At 49.1% G+C, this 25,789-nt stretch overlaps 1 protein-coding gene across 5 annotated transcripts in view; it reads left to right on the top strand.

Moving 5' to 3' along the window:
- The window catches only part of FRMD4A (FERM domain containing 4A), a 391,047-nt gene that overhangs the window by 343,467 nt on the left and 21,791 nt on the right, over positions 1-25,789 (top strand). For all 5 annotated transcript variants that reach the window (XM_074573322.1, XM_074573323.1, XM_074573326.1 and 2 more), the window contains 3 exons: positions 5,228-5,304; positions 9,491-9,629; positions 16,405-16,546. In XM_074573322.1, the coding sequence (XP_074429423.1) occupies positions 5,228-5,304; positions 9,491-9,629; positions 16,405-16,546 (358 nt within the window). The remainder of the gene's footprint in view (positions 1-5,227; positions 5,305-9,490; positions 9,630-16,404; positions 16,547-25,789) is intronic.

Genomic DNA, 25,789 nt, shown 5'->3' with positions numbered 1-25,789 from the left:
GTCCATTGCCTCTTATACTTTCACGGGGCACCTCTGAGAAAAGTCTGTTTCCATCTCCTTTGTAAATCCCCTTTAGGTCACCAAAGAGAGCAGACAAACAGCAGGCAGATTCTCTGTAGAATTCTGCAAATGGTTTGATTCTGAACAGCCACGAAGCGTGATATCTGAAACCCCCGAGAGTAAAAGTATTGCTGAGTAACGCCATTCTGCCTGTGCCCCATCTCAGGTGCTTCAGGTGAAGACATGCACACAGAAAAGGGAAACAAAATGAGACACCAAATACCTGGGCATTTGTATCTGGTTCTTAATAGATCCAATGCAAAACAGTTCACATTGTCCTCATGGGGTTATCCAGCCACAATGCAGTGCCCAGTACAATGCCAACTCCAGCTCTTCTGGGCACAGCAGGCAGAATACGGTATCAGGGACCCAAGCCCAGAATAGAGAAGCTTGAGAATTATTCCAAAAAGTACTATTCAGGAACGTTTCTCTAGGTACTGTAATCCAGAAAGCTCTGTGCACCAACCACCAGTGCTGCTGCCCTTCAGCAACCTCCTCTGTCCTGTCCCTGAGCTCTGTCCTGTCCCTGGGTGACACAGGAGCCAGCAACAGACTTGTGGCTACCAGGGGTTCCCAAACATATGGCATGGTCCCTCCACTGGATACTCAGGCAAGGCTTCCTGAGCACAAAGAGACAGAGCCTGGCCCAATGCCTAGGACAGATGAACTCAGCTCCCCGCGCCTCAGCGAAGTCCAGGTCACCCAGGACATGAGCAACCAAGCCAGAAACACTTCCCCATGTTTCATTCACAAAACACCCTCCCTTCTTTATCAGGAGCCTCTGGCATTTTTCAAATGCTCTGATGCTGACCCTACCTCCTGCTGTGTGCAAACTCCACGGCATCGGCCTCCCGGTCAATAAAAATGGTAAAAACCTTCTTTAGACTCACATGGCTGAGGCGGATGCAGATCCCTGGGCCTCCTCTCCTCCAGGCTCTGCTTAATTAGGGAGCAGCCAGCAAACCACAAGTGTGCTCACAAAAGAAGCTTGCGTCTGAAGGGCTCTGACTGCAGCTCTTTGTAACTAGTCACAAACATCTGGTGCCTGGCAAGCTTGCCTGCCTCTTGGAAGGGATTTCCAGTGAGAAAATTCCTGTAGCTTGCACCTGAATTCTCCGCAGCGCACCGTGCAGCGGTCGGATCTCTCCCCTGGCTCCTCTTCTAGAGCTGCCAGCTTTGCAGAAAAGCCATTTCTGGCACTGGCTTCCCCACCGTGGCCTCCCCGCCCACCCCAATGCATTTTAAACAGGACACACGGTCCGATAGGGAACAATTATTCCCTTGAATGTTTATGGGTTGATAAGCAGTCTCGCAAATTCAAGTGATAGTGTTGGTTCCAGTTTTATTGGCACGATGAAACGGAGCCCATGGTGGGGACGGTCCCCCCAGAGAAGTAGGGAATTAAGGGTAATTGTTTCCTCCTCTTTTAGTCGCCCTTTCTCTTTTACGTGCACGTGTGAGCGTGCAGCTGTGCTCAAACGCCTGTCTCGGGGAGACTTCCTTAAGTATCTACTGAAGATTAAATGATCTCATGTGCAGCCTGTAATGATGGCCACTACCAAAAATTGTTCCCATCTGAAAGCTGCCCAGTGCTGCATGATCCGAAACGGGCTGCTGACCTCAGAAGAGATCGCAGCGGACAAACCACCACATCACAGAAACTCACCCCACCGCAAGCACCACTAATTGTCCCCTTGTCTGCGGGCTCTGAGCGAGGCAGCTACTAAAGGGCAGGGGAACTGTGCTCTCGGCTTGTATTACTGAGTGACTTTCTCCTAAGCCTCATTTACAGCATGTTTGGGGAGATGCTGTCCCCAAACCTCATTGCTATGAGGTACCTTTTGTCCAGCAAAAGTCACCGCGCCCCTAATACAACTCCAGAAAAAAACAATACGAATTGTCCCACCCACTAGGGCACGCATTGGATTTGGCCCTGCAAGTCAACCAAACAATCATGAGCCAAATAACCCAAAACTAGACCCAGTCTTGGTGCAGGAAGAGGCAAACCTGCCAGGAGCATGGACGCTTTGACTCAAACTAGCCCCAAAAGCAGCACGCATCTGTTGTCACTGCATTTCTGCAAGACTCTGTTGAAATTACGACCAGCTCCCTGCTGTGGCTCGTATTCCCCAGTGAAGGTTGCAAGCATCAGCACGGTAAAAGGATCTTGATGGGTAAAAATTATGCTTCCATTTAAGAAGACACACTAATGGCACCCTGTGCATCTGCCACTGAATTAACAACATCATTTTGAAACCGTACATAAGCCAGGCAACTGGTGAAGGGAACAGCTTGCTTACATTAGGAGGTCTGGCTGAAGGGAGACCTTAGGCTTTGTTTCTCCTGAGAGGTTGTGATCAGCTAACGGGAAAGCGGATACTTTCTTATGGGTATTCACATTTTTGCAGATTGGATTCCTTATGTATAGGAAGGGTGAGACCTCTCAGATCAACGTGGGCAAAAGGAGTGGGAGACTGCAGAATAATATTTGGGGAGCAAAGGGAGTGCAGTTAGAGCAATGGTAAAACGCACATGTACGTTCTGGAGAGCAGGGCTATGGAAAAAGACACAAACTCAGGTTGTGGGGTCACTTTCACCCCCTGCCTCCCAAGAGTTTGGATTTGCCTCCTTCCGCACCCTGCCAAGAAAAACAAAGAAGCTAAATACTAAAATGCAGCCATCTGGGGAGTGGCTCCGGTGTCCAAAACGTAGGTGTCTAATGCCGTTTTAGGCACTGCTGGGGATCCAAGACATTTCCGTGGGGCTGGCAGATATGGCACCGGACCTACGGCAGGCTCCCTCCCTCCTGGGGCAGCAGCTGGGGGCCAGGCAGGGAACCCTGGGGCATGGAAAATTGCACTCGACGCCTACGTTTGGGTATCTGAACAGCTCCCCCAGAGCCCTGTGTGTTTGGACAGTTGGAGTTAATCATCGAAGGGAAACGGAGCTGCAGTTAACGAACTGAGCGCTGTGAGGTTGGGTAGCAGAGAGGATAAAATGGGAAAGGATCGGAGCACAGGGGACAGTCCAGCAGAGTCCGAGGGATGAGGATGGGGAGGAGAGCTGCCAAGGAGAGCAGCTGCCAACAGCTCGGAAAAGGGTTTCAAATTCCTTCTGCGCCACGCTGAAGCTTAGTCATAAATGACAGCGGGGGACCCAGGGACAGAGGGATATTTTCTGAAGGGTGTGATCTGCTGGCTTTTTAGACTCCTATGTGTTCCACATGTCTGAGCGCCTCCCAAACACGTCCTGTGCACATGCCGTGCAGCACGGCTGCATTACCCTCCCCGCCTTGCGGACAGACATCTGGAAGCACGGAGGGACATTTTCGGCAGCCCACATGGCAGTCTCAGGCTTGACCCCGGTTTGGTTGTTGTCAATGGGAGTTTAGGCCCCAAACTTCCTTTCCGTGCCTTTGAAGCTCGGCTGCAGCTCACTGGGTGCTTGCAGGGGAGACAGACTTCACGTTCAGACCTCAGCTCCCAGCTTAACCCTTTCACCCCATGTCTGTCCTCCCTCAGTGGGTAAAATAGTGGGTATTTCGGTGCTCTGTTTGGTGATTATGACTTTTATGCAGCAATTAATTTTTCCAATGGAGGAATACAATAATCCCCTGAGGACAGTGTAACCCCAGCCCTTCAAGCTTCCCATCACTTCTGGTCCCCTTCTTCCCTACCCTCCTGCGACCTGGACAGCCTCAGAGTACGGGGAAGCTCAGTGCCCTGCGTACCCCACCCTTCCTTCCAAACACCCCGTTATGGAAAGAAAAAAAGAAAAAAAATCCACAGCTCTTGGTTGGAAACTTTTACAAACATAAATATTTTCAATTTTGCTGCCCCTGAAGTATTACTGAGGAGAAAAGATTTAGGTCCTCGCTGTGCCCTGTTTTATTTGCTAGATTTCACCTCCACCAGCAGCTTAATCAGTGCAAATCAAATTACGCCTCCTGTTTCCTTATCTCCAGAGCGCTGACACACTGGCAAGCGGCTTATCTCAGCATGGCAGGAGCCAGCGCCTTCCTTGGGGGTAGGACAGGAACTCCACAGAAGCTGCTTGTAGTGGAAGAGGGAGTATAAATCAGGGAGAGCTCTGCTGGCTCTGCTCCCCAGCAGCCAGGTTACTTGCTAGGGGCAGCACAGGGAAGCCAAAGTGCGAGATGCCCCGGGCGGGGTGGAGGCTGCCTTCTCCCTGCGGGTTAGCAGCCTGGAAGCCAGGGTTTGGATTTTGGTTTACTCATTTGTAAAGAACAGGCGGTGGTGGACCTGTCCGACGTGGTGATGGTGTGGCGGTTTGCAGAGCTGACATGGTGTTTTGCCGTCACCGCGTCCTTTGCGCTGCCTCCTGCCTGGAAGATGAGGGTTATTTCATGGCAGAGGTGTGGGGTACCGGGATGGTGTGAGCTCATCCCACTGCCCAGGAGCGCGTACACTCAGCAGGCAAGGAGAAGACCCCCTGGCCCATGCTGACCTGGGGGCGAGGGCACGCAGCCAGCCCCCGGACACCCTTGGTGATAGCATTGGCTTTGAGATGCCTCTAAAACAGAGGCAGAAATATGACTTGCTTACTGCAGCGTTTCGCGCCGCCGGGAGCACGCTGGAGCCCTGGGCGCTGCCAACAGGAGTCTGCCAGGAGCCGGGATAATAAACTGGCTCCTCTCGGCTCGCGCTCCTGCGAGTTTTACACTGATGGCTGGGGAAAAAGCAGAGCTGGGTATCGCGCTTCAGTAGAACGATGCAAGTCACCCCCCTGTGGGTCTCGCTAATCAAGCCACCTTGGCCCCTCCGGGGTCTGCGCTGCACACCCGTGCCACTCGAGGGAAGGGGTGCCAGGGGCCAGCGCACACCAGCTGCCCGCCCTCGAAGGAAAAAAAAGCGGCTGAATCCCGGTTTTCCCGTGGCGTGCGTTTGTTTAAACCGTATTTCGGCCAGCAAAATGAAACCCCCTCCCTTCCCCGCCTCCCCACCGGGCGGGAGGGGACCGCCCGCCCCCGGGGCTGCCCCGCGGCTGCTGGGCGGGGGGCGCGGGCGGGCCGCGGGGCCGAGCCGGGGCGGAGCGGAGGGGAGCGGAGCGGGGCAGCCCCGCCGTAGCGCCGGGAGGAAGCGGCGCGGCGAGCAGGGCTGGGCGGGGGATTGCGCGGAGGCGCCTCACCCCCTTCTTCTCCCCGCAGATCTTCCAATGGAGGCAGCTGGAGAACCTCTATTTCCGCGAGAAGAAGTTCTCGGTGGAGGTGCACGACCCGCGCAGGTGAGAGACGAATCGAGACGAGCCGAGCCGAGCCGTGCCGTGCCGAGCGGAGCCGAGCCGGGCTGAGCGATGCCGAGCCGGACTGAGCGATGCCGAGCCGGGCTGAGCGATGCCCTGCCGGGCTTTGCCGTGCCGAGCCGGGCTTTGCCGTGCCGAGCCGGGTGGTGGTGAGCCGCGCTCCCCGTGCCTCTTTGCGGGGCTTGGTGGCTTGGGAGCCCGTAAGCAAAAGGCAGCGGGTACCGAGCCGGGAGCTGCTTCTTCCTTCCATCTGGACATTTTGGGTTCAGGTGGGTGTTTTTGAGGATGTGTTTCCCCTCGGCTTCAAGCGGGTTTTTTTGTGGGTTTTTTTTTTTTCCTTCCCTCTGTTTTGGCACCTTCTGACCCCCCGGGGCTGTGCAGCTCCGGTGCCCCAGCTGCGGTGCCGGCAACCCCCGTGTGTAGAAGGGGGATTGCCTTGTCCCTGTGTTGCACTTGGAGCCTGGAGATGGGCGCCAGATTTTGTACTCACATGCTTCCTTGTAAATAAATATTCAGTAGTGCAACTGAAAGGAATGGCACAATACCAGAGGTTTACCGACAGTCTGGATGAAAGCCCATCAGTCTTTTTGGCACAGGAGTCTTTTTTTTTTCTTACTTTAGAGACTTAACGTGGGAGAGAGTGAGTTCAAGTGACTGTGCTGCATCTAATCAGTGCATTCTGCAGCCCTTGCTCATTTGCGTTAGTGGATCATTACTGCAGTCACCGCGTGTATATTGTTCTGTAAGTTGTTCTCACTAAAAGCAATGTCCCGCTTGTAAAGTAAGTATGAATATGACTGATGAAAACCAGCTCTCTTCCCAGACTGATTTGATGTGCTGCTGGCAGTAGCGTGTTTTGCTGATTGCTCAGCTGTGATCCTGTTTCACCTGTTTCCCGTGCCTATCTGTGTCTAATATATGTACTTTTATTAGGGGAATTTTGCATGCAGTTTCTGTGCTTGTTTGCCCTGATATGAACACGGTCACACCAATACAACAGTGTCTGTCTCCGTAAGTGCACTTTGTTAAAAGCGAAAACTGAGTAGAGCAGGTCGTACCATTGTGCAGCTCCAGGTCATCAGAGCCTTGAAGCGTCTGCTTAATATTAAGCATGTAAATAGCCACATGAAGTCTAGCAGAGCAAATTCCCAAAGTTGAGAATATGCTGGGAGATCTTCGAGAGGTGTGATCTGGGGGTGGTATACTCCTTCCCCCACCGAGCCTCTGGCAGTGAGCAAGGCGGCAGAAACGCATGCTGCGAGCAACAGGCAGCGAGAAGCCCCTAAACGCCCAGGCTGGCCCTTTCCTGTAAGCAGCGATTGCAAGGAAAAGAAAGCAGATAGCTCTGGGAAGTTAAAATCATGATGATACTTGCAACTCAGTGTCCTGCATGAAATGTGACCAAACAGAGGAACCGCTCCTGTCTCATTTGTATTTAGATTATAGGAATTACTGACACAGACGAGCTTCCGGTTTTTATTCCATTGCGCTGTTTCTCTGAATCAACACCGGGAGGACAAAACCCCATCCCAGGTTGTCAGCCTGGTACTTTCTCACTACAGTTGGTCGATTTTCATATCCAGAGAGTACCACCGTCCAGGTCAAAATGGTATGCTGGCTGTAAAGCAGCAAGGCGTGTTGCAGTGCCGTAGTGGGGACACAGCTCGGGTTGTAGTCTCCCAGCCAAGTGGGATGGACTCCTGTGAGGAGTTGTTCGGTGTGTGGAGGCGGAGGAGTAGCCAACGCAGTGCTGTCTCCGCATTCCTCTCCATGTAGCCAAACCAGAGCCTGAGTCAGCGAAGCCGCACTCCCAAGAGAGCAAGCACGGCTCCGTGGTTGTGGCCAGGGCTGGGCAGCACAATGTATGTTTTTAAGCCCTGCCTCTGCCTGTGGCTTCCTGTCCCGAACAAGCCATTTAACCTCTCTTCGTTGTAGTTACTTGTCCCATAAAGGAGGGAAATTATACATTTGAGGGGGTATCGACAGGGTTAGTTCCATAGCACATGTAGCATGCGTGGAGGGAAGTCATGGAAAAAACACCCCCATGGGCCATCCCTCATAGGTCGCCAAAATACAGCTGTGAAAAGCAAGTCCACAGCTCTGACCAACTAAGTCTGCAGACTTTCTAATAACGGGGTCTGCAGTTTTGATGGGAAACATGGACAGATCCCAAACAGGGGAAAAAAAAAAAGGCAATAACTGCTTTTCATATGAGAAGATGAACGACTTGCAGAGTACGTTTCTGAGAATTCAAAACGAGTAACTGCGTTTGAACTGAATAGGATGACACCAGAATTAAAGCTTTAGCCATTGTTTGAGTACCTTAATGCCATAGAGCCTTATATGCCGACGTACTGCAGTGGTCTGTGTCCCTTAAACCAACATAAAGCATCCAGAGTTAGATCTCCTCGCCAGCTTCAACTTCAGGAACACCTCCCAGCACAGCCTTCATTCCCTCTCCAGTGACAGGGGTGAGGCAGCCTGGCACCTATCCTCATTAGGACCATCAGCCGCTGTCCTGTTGGATCCATGGAGAGTTTTATCACAGGAATAATACTCATAACGGGACATGGTCGTCTGCTCCACTTGTATGGAAAGGGTAACAGTGAAACATGAGATCCTAGTTGTCTCAGAGCTTGTTTGCGTTGGCCACGGCTGTTTTCTCAGAGAAATTTCACTCCAATTTGTAGCTTCACAATTTGACTTTAACACATTTTGCAGCACTGAAAAGGCCCTGACACAAGAGCTGTTAGCTCTTTCCCAGGCTGAACCTGGCCAGCAGTTCCCGTTTCACTGCAGAGCTTTGCTTTTCTTTCATTCTTGGCTCTAACACAACTTTTTTGACCATGTACCTCCTCTCCCCACGGTCACTTCCAGTTTGGGGCAAGGCAGTAGCCCCCAGGCACCTGAGGAGAGGTGGCCAGTGCAGGAGGGGAACCACTGCCTTGGCAGGCGTGAGGACTTCCAAGTGCTGGGAAGAGAGATGACCATCCCTTGCACTGCACAGTAGAGCTCCTGGGCTGTCCTGCAGCGTCACCTCCACGTCTGCATCGCACAGAGTGCCTGCTGGCTATGGACTGTGGCAGCCCCTGCACAGTACGCCCTGGTCCCCAGGCTGTCTCTTGCACTGGCACCTCTTCGCCATCCACATCCCTACGTGAAAGGCTATAATGGAAGTGTCACATTTCTGAGCTCGCTTGTGTACTCGCATTCATTTCAGAATCGTACTCCGCCACAAGACTTTTGTTAACAGACTGGAAACGAGGACCTCATTTATTTGGGGCTCTGTAGATCAGTGGCTTGGTTTACTCCAGCCAGAGCTACATCCCTGCAGCGGGAGGAGTTCTGCAGACCAGGGTGCTGCAAGTCTGTGTGTGCTGGTGCCAGGGGCTCTGCTGGTGGGGTTAGAGTTGAGGCGTGGGGAGGAATAATCAAGCAGTTTTGTGCAGCTGTGAAAGCATGGGGAAACCGAACCTGTGGTTTTTGCTAATATTTGAGGACAATTGGGAGTCCCACAGAGGAAACATTTAGCTCTTATTTTTCCTGTTTTTATATTCACTCAGCTAATCGCTGAGTAACATTCTTCTCTCCAGGGCACTAGGCAGCCCTCTCGGGGTCTCACAACTCCCCTTTCCCATACTGTGTGGCGAGTCCTGCTACATCTGTCTACAAGTAGGGAAGTCAAGGTACCTGAAGAGTTTCTCCCACATTCGCTAAAGCAGCTATTGATCCTGTGGATCTTCAGTTGTCACCTGGGTCCTAAAGCCAGAGGTAGTGCAGGGTGTGAGGACTTGGCCTCGGGTGTCTCAGCGCGTGATGAGACACGGAGGATTCACACATGCTTTGGCATTGGTGACTCCCCTGAGACGCGTAGCAGGTCAGCAGCAGCTCAGCCAAACCCAGGAATACAGTCTGAACTGGACAAACTGGATGATCTTTACTGTTAGCCCTCTGGAGCTTGCTAACTCAAGGAGTTATTTAAAATAAATGCTCTCCTGCCTTGATTAGCTATTTATTGCCGTTCTTGAAGCATTTTTTTCACATTAGCACAAGGGTGCGCACAGTGAAGACAGCAGCTTTTACTATGAGGTCTGTGATAGGTTCTACCACAGAAAACAATCCAAGGAAACCGTGGTGTAACCCCAGTTCCTTCTTTTCTCCTCTCTAGGGCATCTGTGACCAGGAGGACTTTTGGGCATAGTGGCATCGCTGTGCATACGTGGTACGCCTGTCCAGCACTAATAAAGTCTATCTGGGCTATGGCCATTAGTCAACATCAGTTCTACCTGGACAGAAAGCAAAGCAAGGTAAGCCTGTTGGAGGTGGGAAGTGCATGTTGCGGTGGGTAACTCCTTCTCACGCCCCACGGTCCTGCCCTCCCTTTCCACTTGAGATCAAAAAAAAGGCAGATTGACTCAAAATATCTGCTGGCTTTGGCCAGATTGAGAGAATTTGTATCGAGTTCATGTCTATGGAAGTGAGGATTGAGGGAACGGTTGTACTGAACTGTGGCCAAATTGGAGGAGCCAAAGTTCGCAAGTAGATGGGGTTGTGTCCCTGTCTGGTTGATTTCCACATATCTTCTGGTTCTTGAACTCTGACAGTTAGGACAGCTTCCAATAACTGAGTTCAGAGTAGCTTCACACTCTGCACCTGTTTCTGAATCCTTCTTGCTGTCCCTTGCTTTTTGCTATCATATTTTCCTAGAAATGAGGGGTAGGGATGTCATTTCCCTCTCCACGCAGAGTCTCACAACAGAAGGAGGGCAGCAGGATGCTGATAACCTGGCCTTACAAGGAAACTCTTGATCTGGTGCTGCACAAAGGGCTGCTCAATACACAAAATAAACCACCTTGAAACCAGAGGAGTGTGTGTTCTTCCTCTAAGTCCTTTCATCAACAGTAATTTTAGGCATACCCAGAGCAGCAGGAGATCGCTTTGATCACTTTGAGACTACTTTGAGACAGAAGAGAGATTTCTTGTGCAAATGCCCCTCTCCATGTGAGCATGCTGGTGTAAAATTTACAGAGAAGGTAGAGTCTGTTGAGTGGGTACCTTTTTATACAGCTGCCCGCATTGCCCCCCATCTCTGGTGAGATGGCAGGAATGTGCAGCGTGATACTCCTCCAAATGATTGAAACAATTTTAACATCTTGCTGTTGCTGAAAGCACTGCCCGCGTTTTCAGGCAGGGGCTGCTCCCTCCCTCCCTTGCACAGGCCCTGGCCCTGTCAGGTCCCTCCCTGAGCCAGTTCAGCCCACTAAACTGGCAGACAAATATTTCTTTTTCCTGTTTTTCTTTGCTGCATTATTTTTCTGCCAGTTAAATGAATTGATTTGGCTTGCTGAAATTGCGTGAAGGGCCAGCAGTGTGCTATTAGTCCAACTCACTCTAAACCCTTCTGACATTGCTTCCCCCCGTCGTGATCTCGGTGACTTTGTTGTAGAGTCGGTAGGACTTTCAGGTGCCTTGGGTCACACCCACTTTGGCCATGTCCCATCTAATGCAAAAAACCAGGATTCACCATAGTTGCTGTGAGCTGGATTGAATTTAGGGGTGTAGCTAACTTCCCGCCCCTGCCTAAGTGCCAGCTGTATATTTGCACGCTCATCGGATAGCAGGTAACGCTTTCCTGCCCCCCTCAGCAACACCAGGGCAATGCATAGCCCTCTCTGTTTTGCTCTCAACAAAGACAACTCAGCAAACAAACAGAAGTTTATTTTGTTTTACTTTTAGCCAGATGGATTTTGCTGATCTAGCTGCAAGGTATTTAGGTCACAAGCAACCAGCAAACAAAAGGAGATTCCCTCCTCCTCCCATTTTTTTAGTAAGAAACTGGGTCTCTTGAATGCCCAGGACTTCCCTTCAGTGACTTCTTTTGTTGATGGCAGATTGTGTTTCAATCTGATCTCCCCTTTCTCACAGGCCTACAGACAGCGCCACCCACCAGCCCTCGTTTGTCAACCTGTCACGTCTGTGACCATGTCAGTGTGCTTTGTCACAATAATCCCGGTGGTCACGCTGAGGCTTTGAAGTTAAGGCATACAAATATTTTTGTCCCTTTCTCCTAAGGAAGCTGGTATTTCAGTCTCTTGTCCTCATCTTTCACGTGACACTGTCAAGATTGATAGATCCATCAGTTTTAATTGATCTGTTTAACTCATCCTGCTGGTCACTTCGGGACACTGTACTCATGCGCGCTTTGCTTTTGAAAACCAGTAGGACGTACTCCAGAGTGGGGCAATGTGAAATGTCTTCATTTCAGCTCTCAAGGGCTTAGACAAACATTTATTTGAGTTTCAGGTCGCGTGGGTTCGCGTCCCCTTAAATCTCAGTCCCCGCTTCAGCAGAATCCCCAACTTCAAAGCAAAAGATAGATATTCCCTCCTTTCATGTTCAAACTTGGCATTTCATATCATTTTGACAAAAGAAAGAGAAATAAAAACAAACTTAGAAGAAAAAGCCTGCTGGAGCTCACTGCAACTGAGCCTTCACTCCAGTGATGTAGATAAGATGGCAGGAGATATGACATAGTGATAAAGCAAGCTTGAACTCCATGCTGCTCACATAGCTGGGCACCAGTTGGATCTGGACGGTCTGCACAGCTCCACTAGAAAAGCCTTTTCACTCAATTACAAAAAATAAAATCAGCTTTGCCTGGATTTTGACCCTTTTGCAAGGAAGTGAGGTCCCAGCCTTCTTTGCAGCCTGCCTCTGCATTGAACTCCTGCCAGCTCGACAAGTTCCCAGCGTCTTGCTCCCTGCTGATCTGTCTCTCTCTCTCCCTGCAATTGAAGCGTAACATGGAGGCTGAAAAGATCCCCAGCTTTCTGAGTGAACATGTCAGCGTGCAGAACTCCTGTCAGCTTCCCTTTTTTTCAGGAGGCAGATGCAGCAGGACTTCAAGGCATGTCTTTGCTCCGTTGACTGCACCGAGTCAATCAAGCACTTGGCCTAGAAGCCTTGAGAAGTCCCTGTTTCTGGGAATTTCCAACAGCACATTCCTCCAAGTGCAAGGCTTTTTGGGTGAATGAACCGCTAGAAAATAGGCCGAGGGTTTCAAAAAAATCACCTGCAGCAAAGCCCCATCATTGCAAACAAGAGGGATAAATTCATCCCTAGTGTCCATCTACTCTTGCTTTTCACTGTTGGATTTTTTTTCACCCTCTGACCCTGTCAGAACAGCACTGGGGATCTGTTTGGCCCCATGCTCTGAAATGACTCATGAATGAGACAGTCTCCCTCCGTGTAAATGAGACTTGGCAGGTCTGCGCTAAGTGCTTTAAGATTTTTGAGCCTGGAGGGGACCGCAAGGCCCGAGGGAGCGCTAATGGGATGTAATCTAGCTTTCCACTATTGTGCTGTCGGTACGAAGTCTAGCCCAGGCCTCGCGCTGGCTGCTGCTCAGTGGCCTGTGTGAAATGAGTTGTTGGTCTGATTCCTGCTGCCGATGAGGGGCTGTCCAAAGCACAAGACCACCCGACGCTGATTGGCATTGCTGTAGGCAGCAGAGGCAGCAGGGACTGAGGAACATGAAAAATTAACCCCATTCCTTTCAGGAGATGCTCCATCCCAACTGTTTAGCGCAGGGCACCATTAGCACAACTGTGGTCAGATCTACAACTTTCACCAAACCTTCAGCAGGCTTGGATTGCATCCTCTGTGGAGGAGCATCACTCTGCCCTGCTGATCCCCTATCTGCTTGCTTCTGGTTTGCTTTTCCTCTCATCTGGCTCCAGTGATGCCAGGCTTTGGTCTTACACTGTTTTTTCGTTTGCCCTACATAGGGCACACTTCCAGCTGCTGGTGGCTTGGCATGCTGGCCAGGACCACAGCCTCCAGTTGCATTGCCTTCGCTCAGCATTTTAGTTAATGCCTAGTTAAACAGGTAGGACCAGAGTGTTGCTCTAATTTGCAGTCTGAATATGAGTGGAAATAAACTACAGGGCTTCTCGCTGTAACTATCCTGCAAATACAGGAGAACCGCTGCCTGGCAGAGCAGGAGGGCAGGACCTGCCTGCGCAGACGTGGGGTTTGTACGTTTCCTAGACATCCGCTGCAAGGACTCAGTATATTGGGTTAGGCAGATACTGAGTTTGATCAGTATGGCTGTTCCTGGGGTTGTACAAGGTATACATAACTCTACTTATAGGTATATACAGCATATATACACCTGCAGGGGATAAATCACCTGGACAGCAGCAGTCTGAACACTTGTTACCTCCAAAGATTTGGCTTTGCAGCAAGACAGTGGTTCATGTTCAGGCTCCTTATCAAGACTTCAGTAGCAGGAACTCTCGTTAGATAAAAGCAGTGACTTTGCTCTTCGCCTAGAATTAACCTTCCAGAGCTATTTGGAGAACATGTTTCACAGACCTTGTTTCTGAACAGAAACATCAGATCCTAGAAGCTAGAAGAGTGCTGTCCTTCTCCTGGGGATGATTTTGGGGAGGAGCTGCTGGAAATGAGAAGTGTCCAACTGGTTGTATCGTTAGTCTAAGAGGGTCAGTACTGGTTTCCTGGTCTCGTCTGGCTTCTTGGTGGGTAGTTCAGCCTCTGCCCTCAAATGAGTGAATGCACACACCCTGTTCCTGGGGTTGTTGTGGAAATAAGCTTGTGAGGCTTTTGGATATCTCTAAATGGTAACGATGGAGCCTATAAATACCCAGGAATATTAAATTATGGTAATGCTTCTGAGGATGTTTTCAGTATAAGGGTCTCCCAGTGCTGTCTTCATTTGCAATCTTAAATTAATCTTAAAAATACAGTGTGCAATGGGGACACATTTTACTTCTGTTATTATTTCACTGATTTGCAAACAGAGGCAGGGGATCGCTAAGAACTTAACCTTAAGTGTCTTACCCAAAGCCCCACAGCAAATCAGTAACAGAGGTAAGAGTGAAGCTCAGTGTGGTGAGCATTCAGCCATCAATTCAGCATTAGTTCATGTTAAAATGATTTCTGCTTCCTGAGGATGTGAAATAACACTGAAAATCCCATCATGGCAAGTGTTCCTTGTGGTCTCATCTTGTGTTAGTTCCAGTGGGAACCGATCACATCCTGGTACGTGGATGCCAATCAGCTTCTGATTTGTTAACACTGTGATGAGCTGTGTGACTGGGGCTGAGAGTCTCTTCTAGCCTTGAGGAGGTGCAGAGGTGAATGCTCAGGTGAACTGGGGCTTCACCGTCCTATTGAACAAAAGTCTTTGTGTGACTGGAGAGCCTTGGCACAATGTCCCAACAACTTTCTGAGTTCTGGGAAACAGGCATTGCAGCTCAGCAGCACAAGCCTTGCGGGATTTGGGTGGTGAGCTGAGCTCCAAGCTCCCTCCATCCATGACTGAGGAGCTCACATGAGGGTCAGCGAGCAAGAAGCCAGTTTCCAGGTTGGAGATGAAATAGTCATCTTGGCACACCGTGTTACAGACAACAAGCTTCTTCCTGGTTGTTGGTTTCCTCCTTGTTAGCATGGCTCGTTACCTGAAGCAAATTCAACAATCAATACATAAAACAGAGCTCAGAGCATAAGCATTAGTTCAGAAGAGGCAGGAGGAAATTTTCCATGTGAACAGATTATTCCACAATGGCTTAATAAAAAGTTTCCTTATTATTTTTTTCTGAAGTGCTTGGAGATGACCCCCGTCAGAAATGAGATAGAGGACTAGAGAGGCTTTTGAGTTGTCCTGGTGTGGCAGTTGCTATTTTAAGGTGATCCTAAAGCTGTACTGGTCAGAAAAGGGACTGGAAAATTCTTGTGGCCACCCAAGACATCCTCATATGTAGGGTTCTTCTTCCTGGTAGTGCTAGGGATAGAACTAAAGGGCCATCCCTGGTGACTTTGATCAATGTTCTCGATCCTCTTGTTCATGTTAAGCGCCTGGTAGAGGCTGCCAGGAGAATGGACTGGAGATAGATGGTGGACTGCTAACAGTGGGGTATGTATTGCAGAGGCAACGCAGCCACTAGGACTGAGTGAGCCCAACCCTGCAAGCAGCTCCTGTGTTCATTTCGTTGCTCAGTGTCACTCACCCCCTTGCCCTGGGCATTTTCTACCTTTGTTGGCTCTGTGGGCCTAACCACAACTGAGCTCACTGCTCAACAAAGAGACAGTCCTGGGGTTGTCTCACTTGAACTTTCTGGGCATCTTCTTGTCTCAAATCCTTCAATAGCCAATGGAGAAAGGATGACATCTTAGGTAGTCAACTCATTCCCACCTAAGATAGGAGGAGGACTAGATGAGTGTTGGAGGTCCCTTCCAACTTAAATGTTCTGTTCTGTTCTATTCTATTCTATTCTATTCTATTCTATTCTATTCTATTCTATTCTATTCTATTCTATTCTATTCTATTCTATTCTATTCTATTCTATTCTATTCTATTCTATTCTATTCTATTCTTTTTACGCAGTATGTGTTTCCTTTCCCCTGGAGGTGCCTAGATTGTTGACATTTGGTGGTGTACGATGGGTGACTCCTCATAGAGTGGCCCCTTACTGAGCTGGGGCTGGCTGTTGTTTCTTACTGGCGTAATGTTAATGCTTTGAAGAGGCCCCTCACAGTAAGGCCATTGCATGCGGCTTGTTAGTCTGGACCATAACCTGAACATGTTTTCCTGCCAGTATTTTCTTCCAGCTTCCCATGACAGCCTATTTAAGCCATGTCCTCACTGTGTCTTGGTCCAAAGCTCGGTGCAGATTTGGAAAGGCCCCTCCTGGCTTACTTTAAATGCTAGAGATGGTCTTCAGCCTTTGGGTTTTACACTTTATTATGTTGGCATTTCTGAAGGTTTCTTATTGTATGCGGTAATTCAGTGACTCCATATATAGTTTGTCTAAGAGGGAAGAATGTCCATGGCAAAGCAGAGAAAATAACAAACAGGAAGCAATGCCAGAATTGCACCCACTTAAGAATGTAAAAAGTGCAAAACTGTAGCAGTGAATGCCGTGCCAGATTGCTTCTATTCTTGTAAAATAATACAAGTTTGCTGTGCAGGCTTGTTTCCTGCCACAGCAAAAGGACTTTTTCCTTCTCTGAGCTTTAAAGAAGTACTAGATCATTACTAACTCCTTTGTCCCCGTCCAGTCCAAGATTCATGCTGCAAGAAGCCTGAGTGAGATTGCAATTGACCTGACCGAAACTGGAACGCTCAAGACGTCGAAGCTGGCCAACATGGGGAGTAAAGGCAAAATTATCAGCGGCAGCAGCGGGAGTCTTCTGTCGTCAGGTAGGTCCTTTATCCTGTAACTGGAGAGAATATGGTGGGAAGGGTCATGGCCGTGGTTTAATGGGGAGCAGACAGAAGCTGCACTGCAGAAGTGAAAATCACTTCCCTTTAGCCTTTCTGCCTGTCCCGGTGTCAGTCCATCTCTCAGCCATTGCCCCACAAACAGCACAGGCAGCAGCTTCCTTCTCTCTCATTGCCGCTGCTCGTCTCCTTTTTGGCCCCAGGATGTCATCTCCAACCTCTCACTTTCCAGCTGAGACCTGGTCTCTCTTCACAGTTTCTACAATAAGCACCCCTTGGCACCTAGCTAATCCCTAGGCAGATGCATTTGTGAAGGAGCCCCCAACAAGCAGTGAGGAAGCAGTCAGCCACTGCAGCTCACTAGGGAAACTGAGGCTGGGAAGTGGTGAGGTACCTCAGCAGTGTTGAGGCAGGATGGTTTCTTTATAGAGTGCACACCTACCTTGCCTCTCTGTTGCTGGAACTTGGCTGGTACCCCAGGCTCAATAGAGCTATTGCTAGCACTCTACCAAGCTAGTGCCAGGGACCTAGAGGTTTCTTTTTGTGGCTTAGAGCAACTTGCTGTATGAGGAAGACATAATCTGTGAAAGAAACACAAGAGAAGTTGATACAGAGGAGAACTAGAGCATGAGAAGAGAAGGACCAGGGAGGGAGAGTCAGGAGGTTGTCTGTACTTCTTTGATACTCTTCTGTCAGTCTGAACAGGGCAAGCTGTGTGTAAAACAGTGCTAAGTGTCACTTCAGGAGCAGAGCAGTGATTCACAGTTTGCAAACAGCTTGAAGCTGCTCAGGTGAGAAGCTCTTCAGGAGGGCAAGGTTGCTGGTATCACCATAATTAACGGTTCCAGTCAATTAAATGTCCTTTGTTAAGCATCACATCAAGTTATCAAACCTGATTGTGTTGAGGTGTGTGACACCAGAGAATAACCTTCTCATGCTTGACAAGGGAAGAGTCTATCTAAGAGCACAAGTGCTTTAAAACTGAATCCACACTGGTGTAGTAGATCAGCTTTGCATCACTGTATCTTTCATGTCTCTTAAAAGCCACTCTTTCCTGCTTGGAAAAGGTCCAGCAAGGGTTAAAATTTGCAATGCTTACAGAGCTCCAGAGCAGCCTGCTGTGCAATTCCTTGCCTTGCCTGCAAACAGAGATGCCTTTCTGTTCCGTAGGTCTTCTTGATGCAGTGTACAATCCACCGTCTGTGCCTCCCATCGCTTAGGGAGTTGCAGTAGCTGAGCAGCTCCCGGACTGGTGTCGGGTTGTTGGAGCTCTTTATTTGTTTGGCATTTTTTCCAGTTCTCCTGCTGGAAAGTAAATAATGTTAAGTACCCCAAGGAAGTTCTTACGGTCTTTCCAAGATCGTAGCCTCCTGGGCACCATTCCCAAGTTTGTGAGAGCTGCTTGGTAGTAATCCTGGTTTCATGTTAATAGATTTCATCTTCCTGGAAAAAAAACACATGGGCGTCTGCTTCTGCTCTCACACTGGGAGCAAGCAGTAGCCAGGTGAAAGCCAGCAGAAAATCAGGCCCAGAAAAGCTTTTCTAGGGCCAGCACCTATCAGGGTTATGTGGATGGAAATCCCAAACTGTGAGCTGCCCATGCTTTTATTTTTTGTATATTTTTGCTCCCTGCTCTTCTATCTGAGTGTGGGGTTTACAGACTCAGCTGAATTGCACTGGTGACTAGACCCATGCAGTGTTCATTGACCAGGTGAGTCATTTCTTCGGTCCTGGGTAGGTGGATCTGTCTGCCTGGACACCTGTGTAGGACTGTGTGAACCTCTGTTTTGGTCAAGGTGCTGCTGTTGGGCCAGGCAAGCATGACTCCCTCCAGGTTCCTGTGCTCTGAAGCTGCCTTTTAGGTCCTATCAGCTGTGAGAACAGGGCTCTCCCCAAAATGTTAAGGAGATCTGTGGGGTTTGCTGCTGTTGTGTGCCTCCCAGCAGCTACAAGGAAGTATAGAGAGAAGGCATCTGACAGAGGAGGACAGATACCAGGGAACTGGAGGTCCTGGGTTGTTTCCACATAGTCACCCAGACCCCTCTGCTCCAGAGACCCTTCTCTTGAGCCTGGCTGGCAGAGGTGACCCAGCCCTGTCCCACTGGACGGGAGGGGGCATTCATTGCCTGCCCCACTGGGCACAGTCACTGGCTCCATCCCAGCCTTTGCTTTTCCTCCCATTGTGCCAAAGATTATAGGCCCACAATCACAACAATGATGGGTTATCGCTGTACAGCCTGCGCACAGGAGAGAATAAGTGTAAATGATTAAGTGGCCACAGTGGATTTCCAGGCTATAAATACCCCGAGTGACTCGAAATCACAAAGGCAGGACTGAATCTCTGTTTGCTCCCACTTCCCTACTGTTCTCAGTTCTTTTTTTCCTGGAAATTACTTGTAGCCATTTCCTCTCCCCATCTCACACCTCCTCCCTGAAGGGACTGTCAGCACCACGAGGAGCATGCCGAAGCTGGCATGTCTTCCCTGGGTTTGCAGCAAGACTGCAAGGAAATATTTGTTGTTGCTTCCAGCTGTCACACTGTCTGGCGAAGATCCTGCTGTGCAGTGCGAGGCAGTCGCTGCCCCACATCACGTGCAGTCTCAAGACACAGCAGAGGCGAGATGGAGTCTTATGCTGGGACAGTGACTTCCCCATGGTCACAGCAATTCAAAGCCAAAGCCTAAGCTCCTCTGTGTTTCCCAGGCCCTCAGTCTCAGTCTGTGTCCACTGCAGAGTTGCAACTTTGATACCTGACGCTACCAAGTCCCCTTCTGACAAGCTCACTCTTTAACTTTTGTTCTCATTTTGACTCCGAAGGGCCCCCCCAAAACCGTGGGCTGCTGTGATTTAATTCAGAAATCTTCTGCTCAGGATCTCTGAGCCATCCCTGGACACCTGGCACAAGATTTGCCCGTGAATAAAAGCTCTGCTTTCACACTGGCATGAACCCTAATCAGAGCCAGTAGAGATAATTATCGGAATGAAATCAAGTTAGGTCTAAGGTGGATTTTTCCTTTGGAGTAGTCTGTGCCATAAGAGCTCTGCGGGGCGCCTAGCTAGTGAGGAGCCCTGTTACTGACGGGGTATTGTTGGACTAAACCCCAGACTGCCTTCTTCATCTCAGTGGGCAGAGGAGACACCACAGAGGAGCACCTCTGCATTACCTCTGCAGACGTGTTTGAGGAGCCTCCAGCCCTGTGAGACCCGTTCCTTCATCAGCAGTGGAGGTTTCCTGTGCAGAGGCCTGTTTACGTTTGAAAATGCCACGACAGAGCCCAGCCAGCCGGTTCCCTGGCCCCCACCGCTCCATCTGGCAGGGCAGTATCCCAGCTGGATCGCCCTGGTGGGTGTCAGAGCAGATAAACAGCACCCACACAGCCTCCGGCATGGCCCGTGAGCACGGGGGCTCATGAAGACGTAGTCGCCCACAGGATATCTGAGCGCATCCTGTGCGGAGCAGCTCCAGCTGGGCTCCCGCACGCCACGGAGGATATCCTATTTGTCTGGCAGAGACAAGAGATAGCGGCTGTCTGAGATTGTTGGCTGTTGTGCACTGACATCCTGGCGCGGTGAGTCAGCCCAGGCTCTGGCACGGAGCAAGTGTGGGGGGACGTCCCCTCCGTGCTCGGGGGACAGCCTTCCCCGTGGACCTCGACCAAACACCAGCGAGCTGGAGCCAGCAGCCGGATGTAGAGTGAAGGTTTTGCCATATTTAGATGTGTTTTTCCTGGAGTAGGACACTCACAAAACAAGAAAGAGAAGAGATGCCTGCCTGGGTGCTCTTACCTCACTGCTGCTCAGCCGCCTTGTTGCATCTCTTTTCCCTCACAGAAGCTAGCATCAAGCCTTGGCTCCCTCTGCTCTTCACCATCCCGTCTATCCTCCCTGCTTATTTTCATCTTTCTCATTTATCCCTTTTCCAAGCTGACTCCACTCTGTTAAAATAGGTGGAGGAAATGGGGACAGTGAGTCACTGGGAGGGCTTTCCACTTCAAAATGGTGTGTCACATTGCTGGTCTCATCTCTTTGACAAGCTTTAAAACAAATCTTGTCTTGGAGCTGACACCTTGCAGCCAAGAGTCCCTGCAGAGGCACAGCACATTGCCTTGATCAGATCCTTTGGGGGTGGGACTGACTTGCTTCATGTCCCCATGACCATCACCAAGACTGTCCTGATCTCACCAGAACTGGAGCAATCAGAAACCAGCCCATTAGCACTGGGTGAAGAAGCTCAGTCATGAATTCTGCTGGAGGATTGAGTTTGGCAGGGAGGAGCATGCTCTCCTGCTCTCCCCCCGTGTTTCACAGCTCTTGTTCTCCTGAATGTGAGTGGATGGAGAAATCGTCCAGAGAGGACAAGTAGGCATCGGAAGATGAGTAGTGTATCCACAAACTAACAGGGTATTAAGTGGGTGTTCAGGTCACCAAGACCTGTGTCCCATCCTGTACGCTAAGTGGAAAGGGCATGTACGATTTGCTTGGCTTCCAAATTAAACCAGCAGCATCAGCTATAAAAACAGCCCCCAATTCAGCAGGTTCCTGGTGCCCACCAAAGAGAAGGCCCTGTGCTTGGTACCTGGTGTCTTTTCACAACCGTTTTGCTTTTTAGGGATATCAAATGGTTCTGCAAAAGCGTGTATTAAAATGCAGAGTTTGGTAAATCTTTGCACAGCAAATGGGAAGGAAGCTAAATAATAATTTTCACAGAAAGGTTCAAAAGCCATACAGGGAAATTACGTATTTCAGCAACATTTCTCCTGTTTACTGCATTAGGAATTATAGAATCATAGAATTGTTGAGGTTGGAAGGGACCTTTAAGATCATCGAGTCCAACCTTTAGCCTACCCTGACAAGAGCCACTTCTAAACCATGTCCCTCAGTGCCCCATCTACTCTTTTTTTAAACACCTCCAGGGATGGTGAATCCACCACCTCCCTGGGCAACCTATTCCAATGTTTAATAACCCTTTCAGTGAAAAAATGTCTCCTAATATCTAATCTAAACCTCCCCTGATGTAACTTGAACCCGTTTCCCCTCGTCCTATCACTTGTCACCAGGGAGAAGAGGTCAGCCCCCATCTCTCTACAACCTCCTTTCAGGTAGTTGTAGAGGGTGATAAGGTCTCCCCTCAGCCTCCTCTTCTCCAGGCTAAACAACCCCAGCTCCCTCAGTCGTTCTTCATAAGGTTTGTCCTCCAGGCCCCTCACCAGCTTTGTAGCCCTTCTCTGGACACGCTCCAACACCTCAGTGTCCCTCTTGTAGCGAGGGGCCCAAAACTGAACGCAGTACTCGAGGTGGGGCCTCACCAGTGCCGAGTACAGGGGGATGATCACTTCCCTAGTCCGGCTCACCACACTATTCCTGATACAGGCTAGGATGCTGTTGGCCTTCTTGGCCACCTGGGCACACTGCTGGCTCAAATTCAGCCGGCTGTCAACCAACACTCCCAAGTCCTTTTCTGTCGAGCTGCTTTCAAGCCACTCTGCCCCAATCCTGTAGCGCTGCATGGGGTGCATTATCCCTTATTGTGGGAGATAAAATATCTGAGAAAGCCTCCCAGTCAACCGTTTCTCTTGCAGCACGAGTCTCTTGTGTTAGGAATGATCTTTCAGGACTGATTTTTCTCTGTTGATGATCCCCTTTGGAAGGCAGTGGGCAGCCCTGGCTCAGTGAGCATCATATTTAATAAGGCCGATTTAAGGTAGTATCTGCTTGATTGGTTTGGTTTGTGCTGGTCTTTGATTATTTCTTTGGTTGTTTTTATGGTCTTTTGATTTGTTATGACATTTTTGGGTCAATTGCCGCTGGGTTTAGAAGCAGGTCTGTGGTCACAGCCTTGCTCAAGGCTGGATTAATACATATTTATAAATAAAGAGCCTCTAATGGAAGCTATGGGCACCCCAGCGATACAAAGCACTGTTCTTTGCTCCTTTACAAGCATCTCACATGGGTGTGATTCTCTTAACTGATCAATCACCCGTGAGAACAAGCAGAGAATCCAACCCATAAATATCTAATAATGCACACCAAAATAGTTCAGCTTTTAAATAAAATTTCGAAAAACAAAAACAAAAAACCACCACCAACTAGAACAGAACAGTTTTTGAAGGAGAAGCTTCAGGAAGATCTGAAGAAATGAGTAAGTCCTTCAGTATGCCCAAGTCAGGTATAGTCAAGCTAAAAAAATTCAGCATCACGACCCATGAGCCCTGTCCTTTGAACCCTCGCTACGCTGGAAGAGTTTGTGATACAAAGACACACTTGGTTAATTTGAACTGGTTCATGAGTGTCAAGGAGTGGTTGACTTTGGTTTCAGCAGTAATCCCATTGCTCAACTCAGAATGTGACAATGCGCTTCCACATCTCCCTCAATTCCTTTGCTTTCTGGGAGGGGTGAAAACGATGGTGAAATGTGCACTCAGTGGTCACTGCCACCGACCGCGTCAGTGTTGAGACGAGCGTGGTTCTCACACAGCGTAAGCACAGCTGGAGCAGATGCCGTGAACTGTCTGTGCTTGATTTGGGTCTGGACTAGCTCAGCCAGAAGCCATCCGTTTCCTTCTTGTCGACACACCCCGAATCAGCGCAGGCGCCTGGCCAGAGTTTAGGCTATTCGTATGCTTTTAAATGTTTCAGCATCTATGAGGCTGCTGTGGCAACCCATAGTGCAAAAACGAATAGGTTTTAAAAATAAATCCGAAGCTGGTGTGGAGGTAGGGAGCAGAGAGAGGAAGGAGAGGGGAAGTGCAGTTGAAAGGAAAACGTATGTCATTAAAGTTGTCCCAAAAGAAAAAAAAAAAGGGGGTTGAAACATCTGCTGGAATCATGAGCAGCTTTTTACCGGTACTCAGCAGTTTGTTGGCAATTCAGTGAAGAAATTCAGCGGTTCAGCTTTCGCTAGTAACTGCTCACCAGGGTTACTACTGAGAATTACTAAATGCTGGAGAGGGCTCTCCCTGCCAGTGCAAATACAAAGCTCCTCTAGAAGGTCCTGTCAAGTTCCTGCAGCACAGATGTGTTTGCAGGATTGAGTTTTGTTGCCCTGAGGGCAAACCCAAATGAAATAAGGATGACTACAGCAACTAAACAAACATCTTACCATGAGGTTGTCCTTCTTTGTCTGATGATGCTCAACCTGGCTGACTTTTAGAGAGCCTTCTTTCCACCTCCCCCACTCCAGGACAGCCCAATAAAAGGTGTAACAAAGCGGGGTGGTGTTTTGCAGAATAAGTGCCCGCTGTCTTCCTGTATGAAAACTGCAGAAAATAGTGATGGGAAAGATCTGTGAGATTGTCTGCTCCCCCTGGGCCAATGAAGAACTGTTTCATGGCATGGGTAGCCTCCATCCTTTTTCAGTTTAGCTTTAACGGTCTGCTGGAATAGTAGCAATGAAAGATGAAGCTGAAAGCGCAAATTTCACTCTGTTCTGGTGCCAAAACAAAGAGCTGTTCCCAGGTTCCTTCCAGAGCTCTGTGAAATGGCAGCAATGTTTTCAACATCCTTGGGCTGAGTGTCTTCACTGTACACTTGGAGGCCGAGCTGCAAATGTATCTAGAAGTCCCCCTTCACCCCCATCGTACAGTGCACAGTAAACTCCGTGTAGAATCCTGTTGTACCTGACTCCTGCAGATAATAAAGGTCTGCTTTCTCCGTGCCATTGCTCTAGAGGGGCAGGGGAGCCCCCAGAGTCACCCTAGGACAGTGGATGCTAAGACCACTGAGGAACCACTGTGAAGTAGGAGGAGCCCCCTTGAAAGCATTGCTGAGTCAAAGGCTTCTCGGCAGGTGTAAACCTACAGTGAACTAAATACCCCCCAAGAAGCCCCTACAAAGCACTGGGCATAATCCAGCTGGTGGATTGCAGCTGGTTCCAGTTTAAGTGAATTAAAGAATCCCGTTGCCAGTCCAAAAGAGTGTGGGTCTCGCAGGGTCTTGTGTCGTATCTGCCACCCCGTGGAAGACATCTCAGCTGCCTTAGATCACCTGGACACTTCTGTTGAGGCAACAGCACCCCTGAGCCACAGCAGCCCTGCCCATTCAGCTGGCTCAAGACCCACTATGGAGTTTATTAAAAAGGGATCAGATACAGACTTAGGCTGAGCTCTAGAGCTGTGTGTGGGGCTGTGGTTCTCAGTGGTGTCTGTGGACAGACATGGGATGCTACCGCTGAATCCACCACAGATACTAGAACTCAGCTTTCTGTAAACCTGAGGTGGATGCTTTGAACCACAGCTGTATCTGAACAAGAGACAGTGATATGAATGAAAAGCATGTGGAGATGGCGTTTGCCCCTTCTTGAGCTTGCTTTTCACCTCATAGTACCACCATAACCTTTATACTCTGTGATGAAAGGATGCACTTGGTTTATGCAAACAAGGGAATCAGAGCAAAGTAGTGACTTCATTATAGACTCATCCCTGAGCCTAGAGGTGCATTAATGGGGGCGAATACTAAGCACATCCTGAAAAATCAGCTGCTCAAGTTGGGGACCCAAAAATGTGTGTAACCAAAGTTGACCCCTCTTTGAGATGCTACATCTTGGATAGCAATTGATGCACCATCCCAAACCAAAATAAAATCAGGAACACCATTGATAAGGTCCCCTAAAGAGCTGAAGTTAGAAATCCTGTCATGACATCTGAGAAGCAAAGTCTGACTTAATGCACGGACTTACTTCAGTGGAAGTTGTGGGGTAATTCCCACTTGAAAAGTCAACCCATTTGGACATCCAATTTAAATATTTTGACCTACGTCTTCACAGGAAACAGCTACTATCCCAGAAGGACCTATGAGTTACTGTTGTTTTGGTGTGTTTTACAGGAATCTTGCTAGGTAATTTTGTTCCATTACAGTTTTTCATAAAATAGGCACTGTAAGTGGATTGAATTAAATGTTTGCTACTAGGATAATTGCAGTTCTTAAGAAGTCGGCTGTATTGTCAAATGGTTTCTCCTAGGCTTAATTTCCCAAAAATGCATCCCCAGGGCTTTGCAAACTGTACTGTTATTTGCCATTGGGAACTTTCATGGGAATGGTATGTCTTTTTTTTTCCTAGGATCTTTACATGAATAATTTTGTTGCTTTTATTTTTCTGGATAATGATTGCAAATGTCTTTGTGTGCCCCACTGTCCAATCTCTGTCTGTTAGCTTAAACATTAAAAATTTGCCGTAAACAAACACGACTGGGTAACACCTGCTTCATGTCATAGTCTCATTTCTTT

The sequence above is a fragment of the Larus michahellis genome, chromosome 1 (genome assembly GCF_964199755.1).
Source record: "Larus michahellis chromosome 1, bLarMic1.1, whole genome shotgun sequence".
In the NCBI taxonomy this organism is placed as follows: Eukaryota; Metazoa; Chordata; class Aves; order Charadriiformes; family Laridae; genus Larus; species Larus michahellis.
Note: the sequence above shows the minus strand (reverse complement) of the source record. Positions and strands in the feature narration are given on the sequence as shown.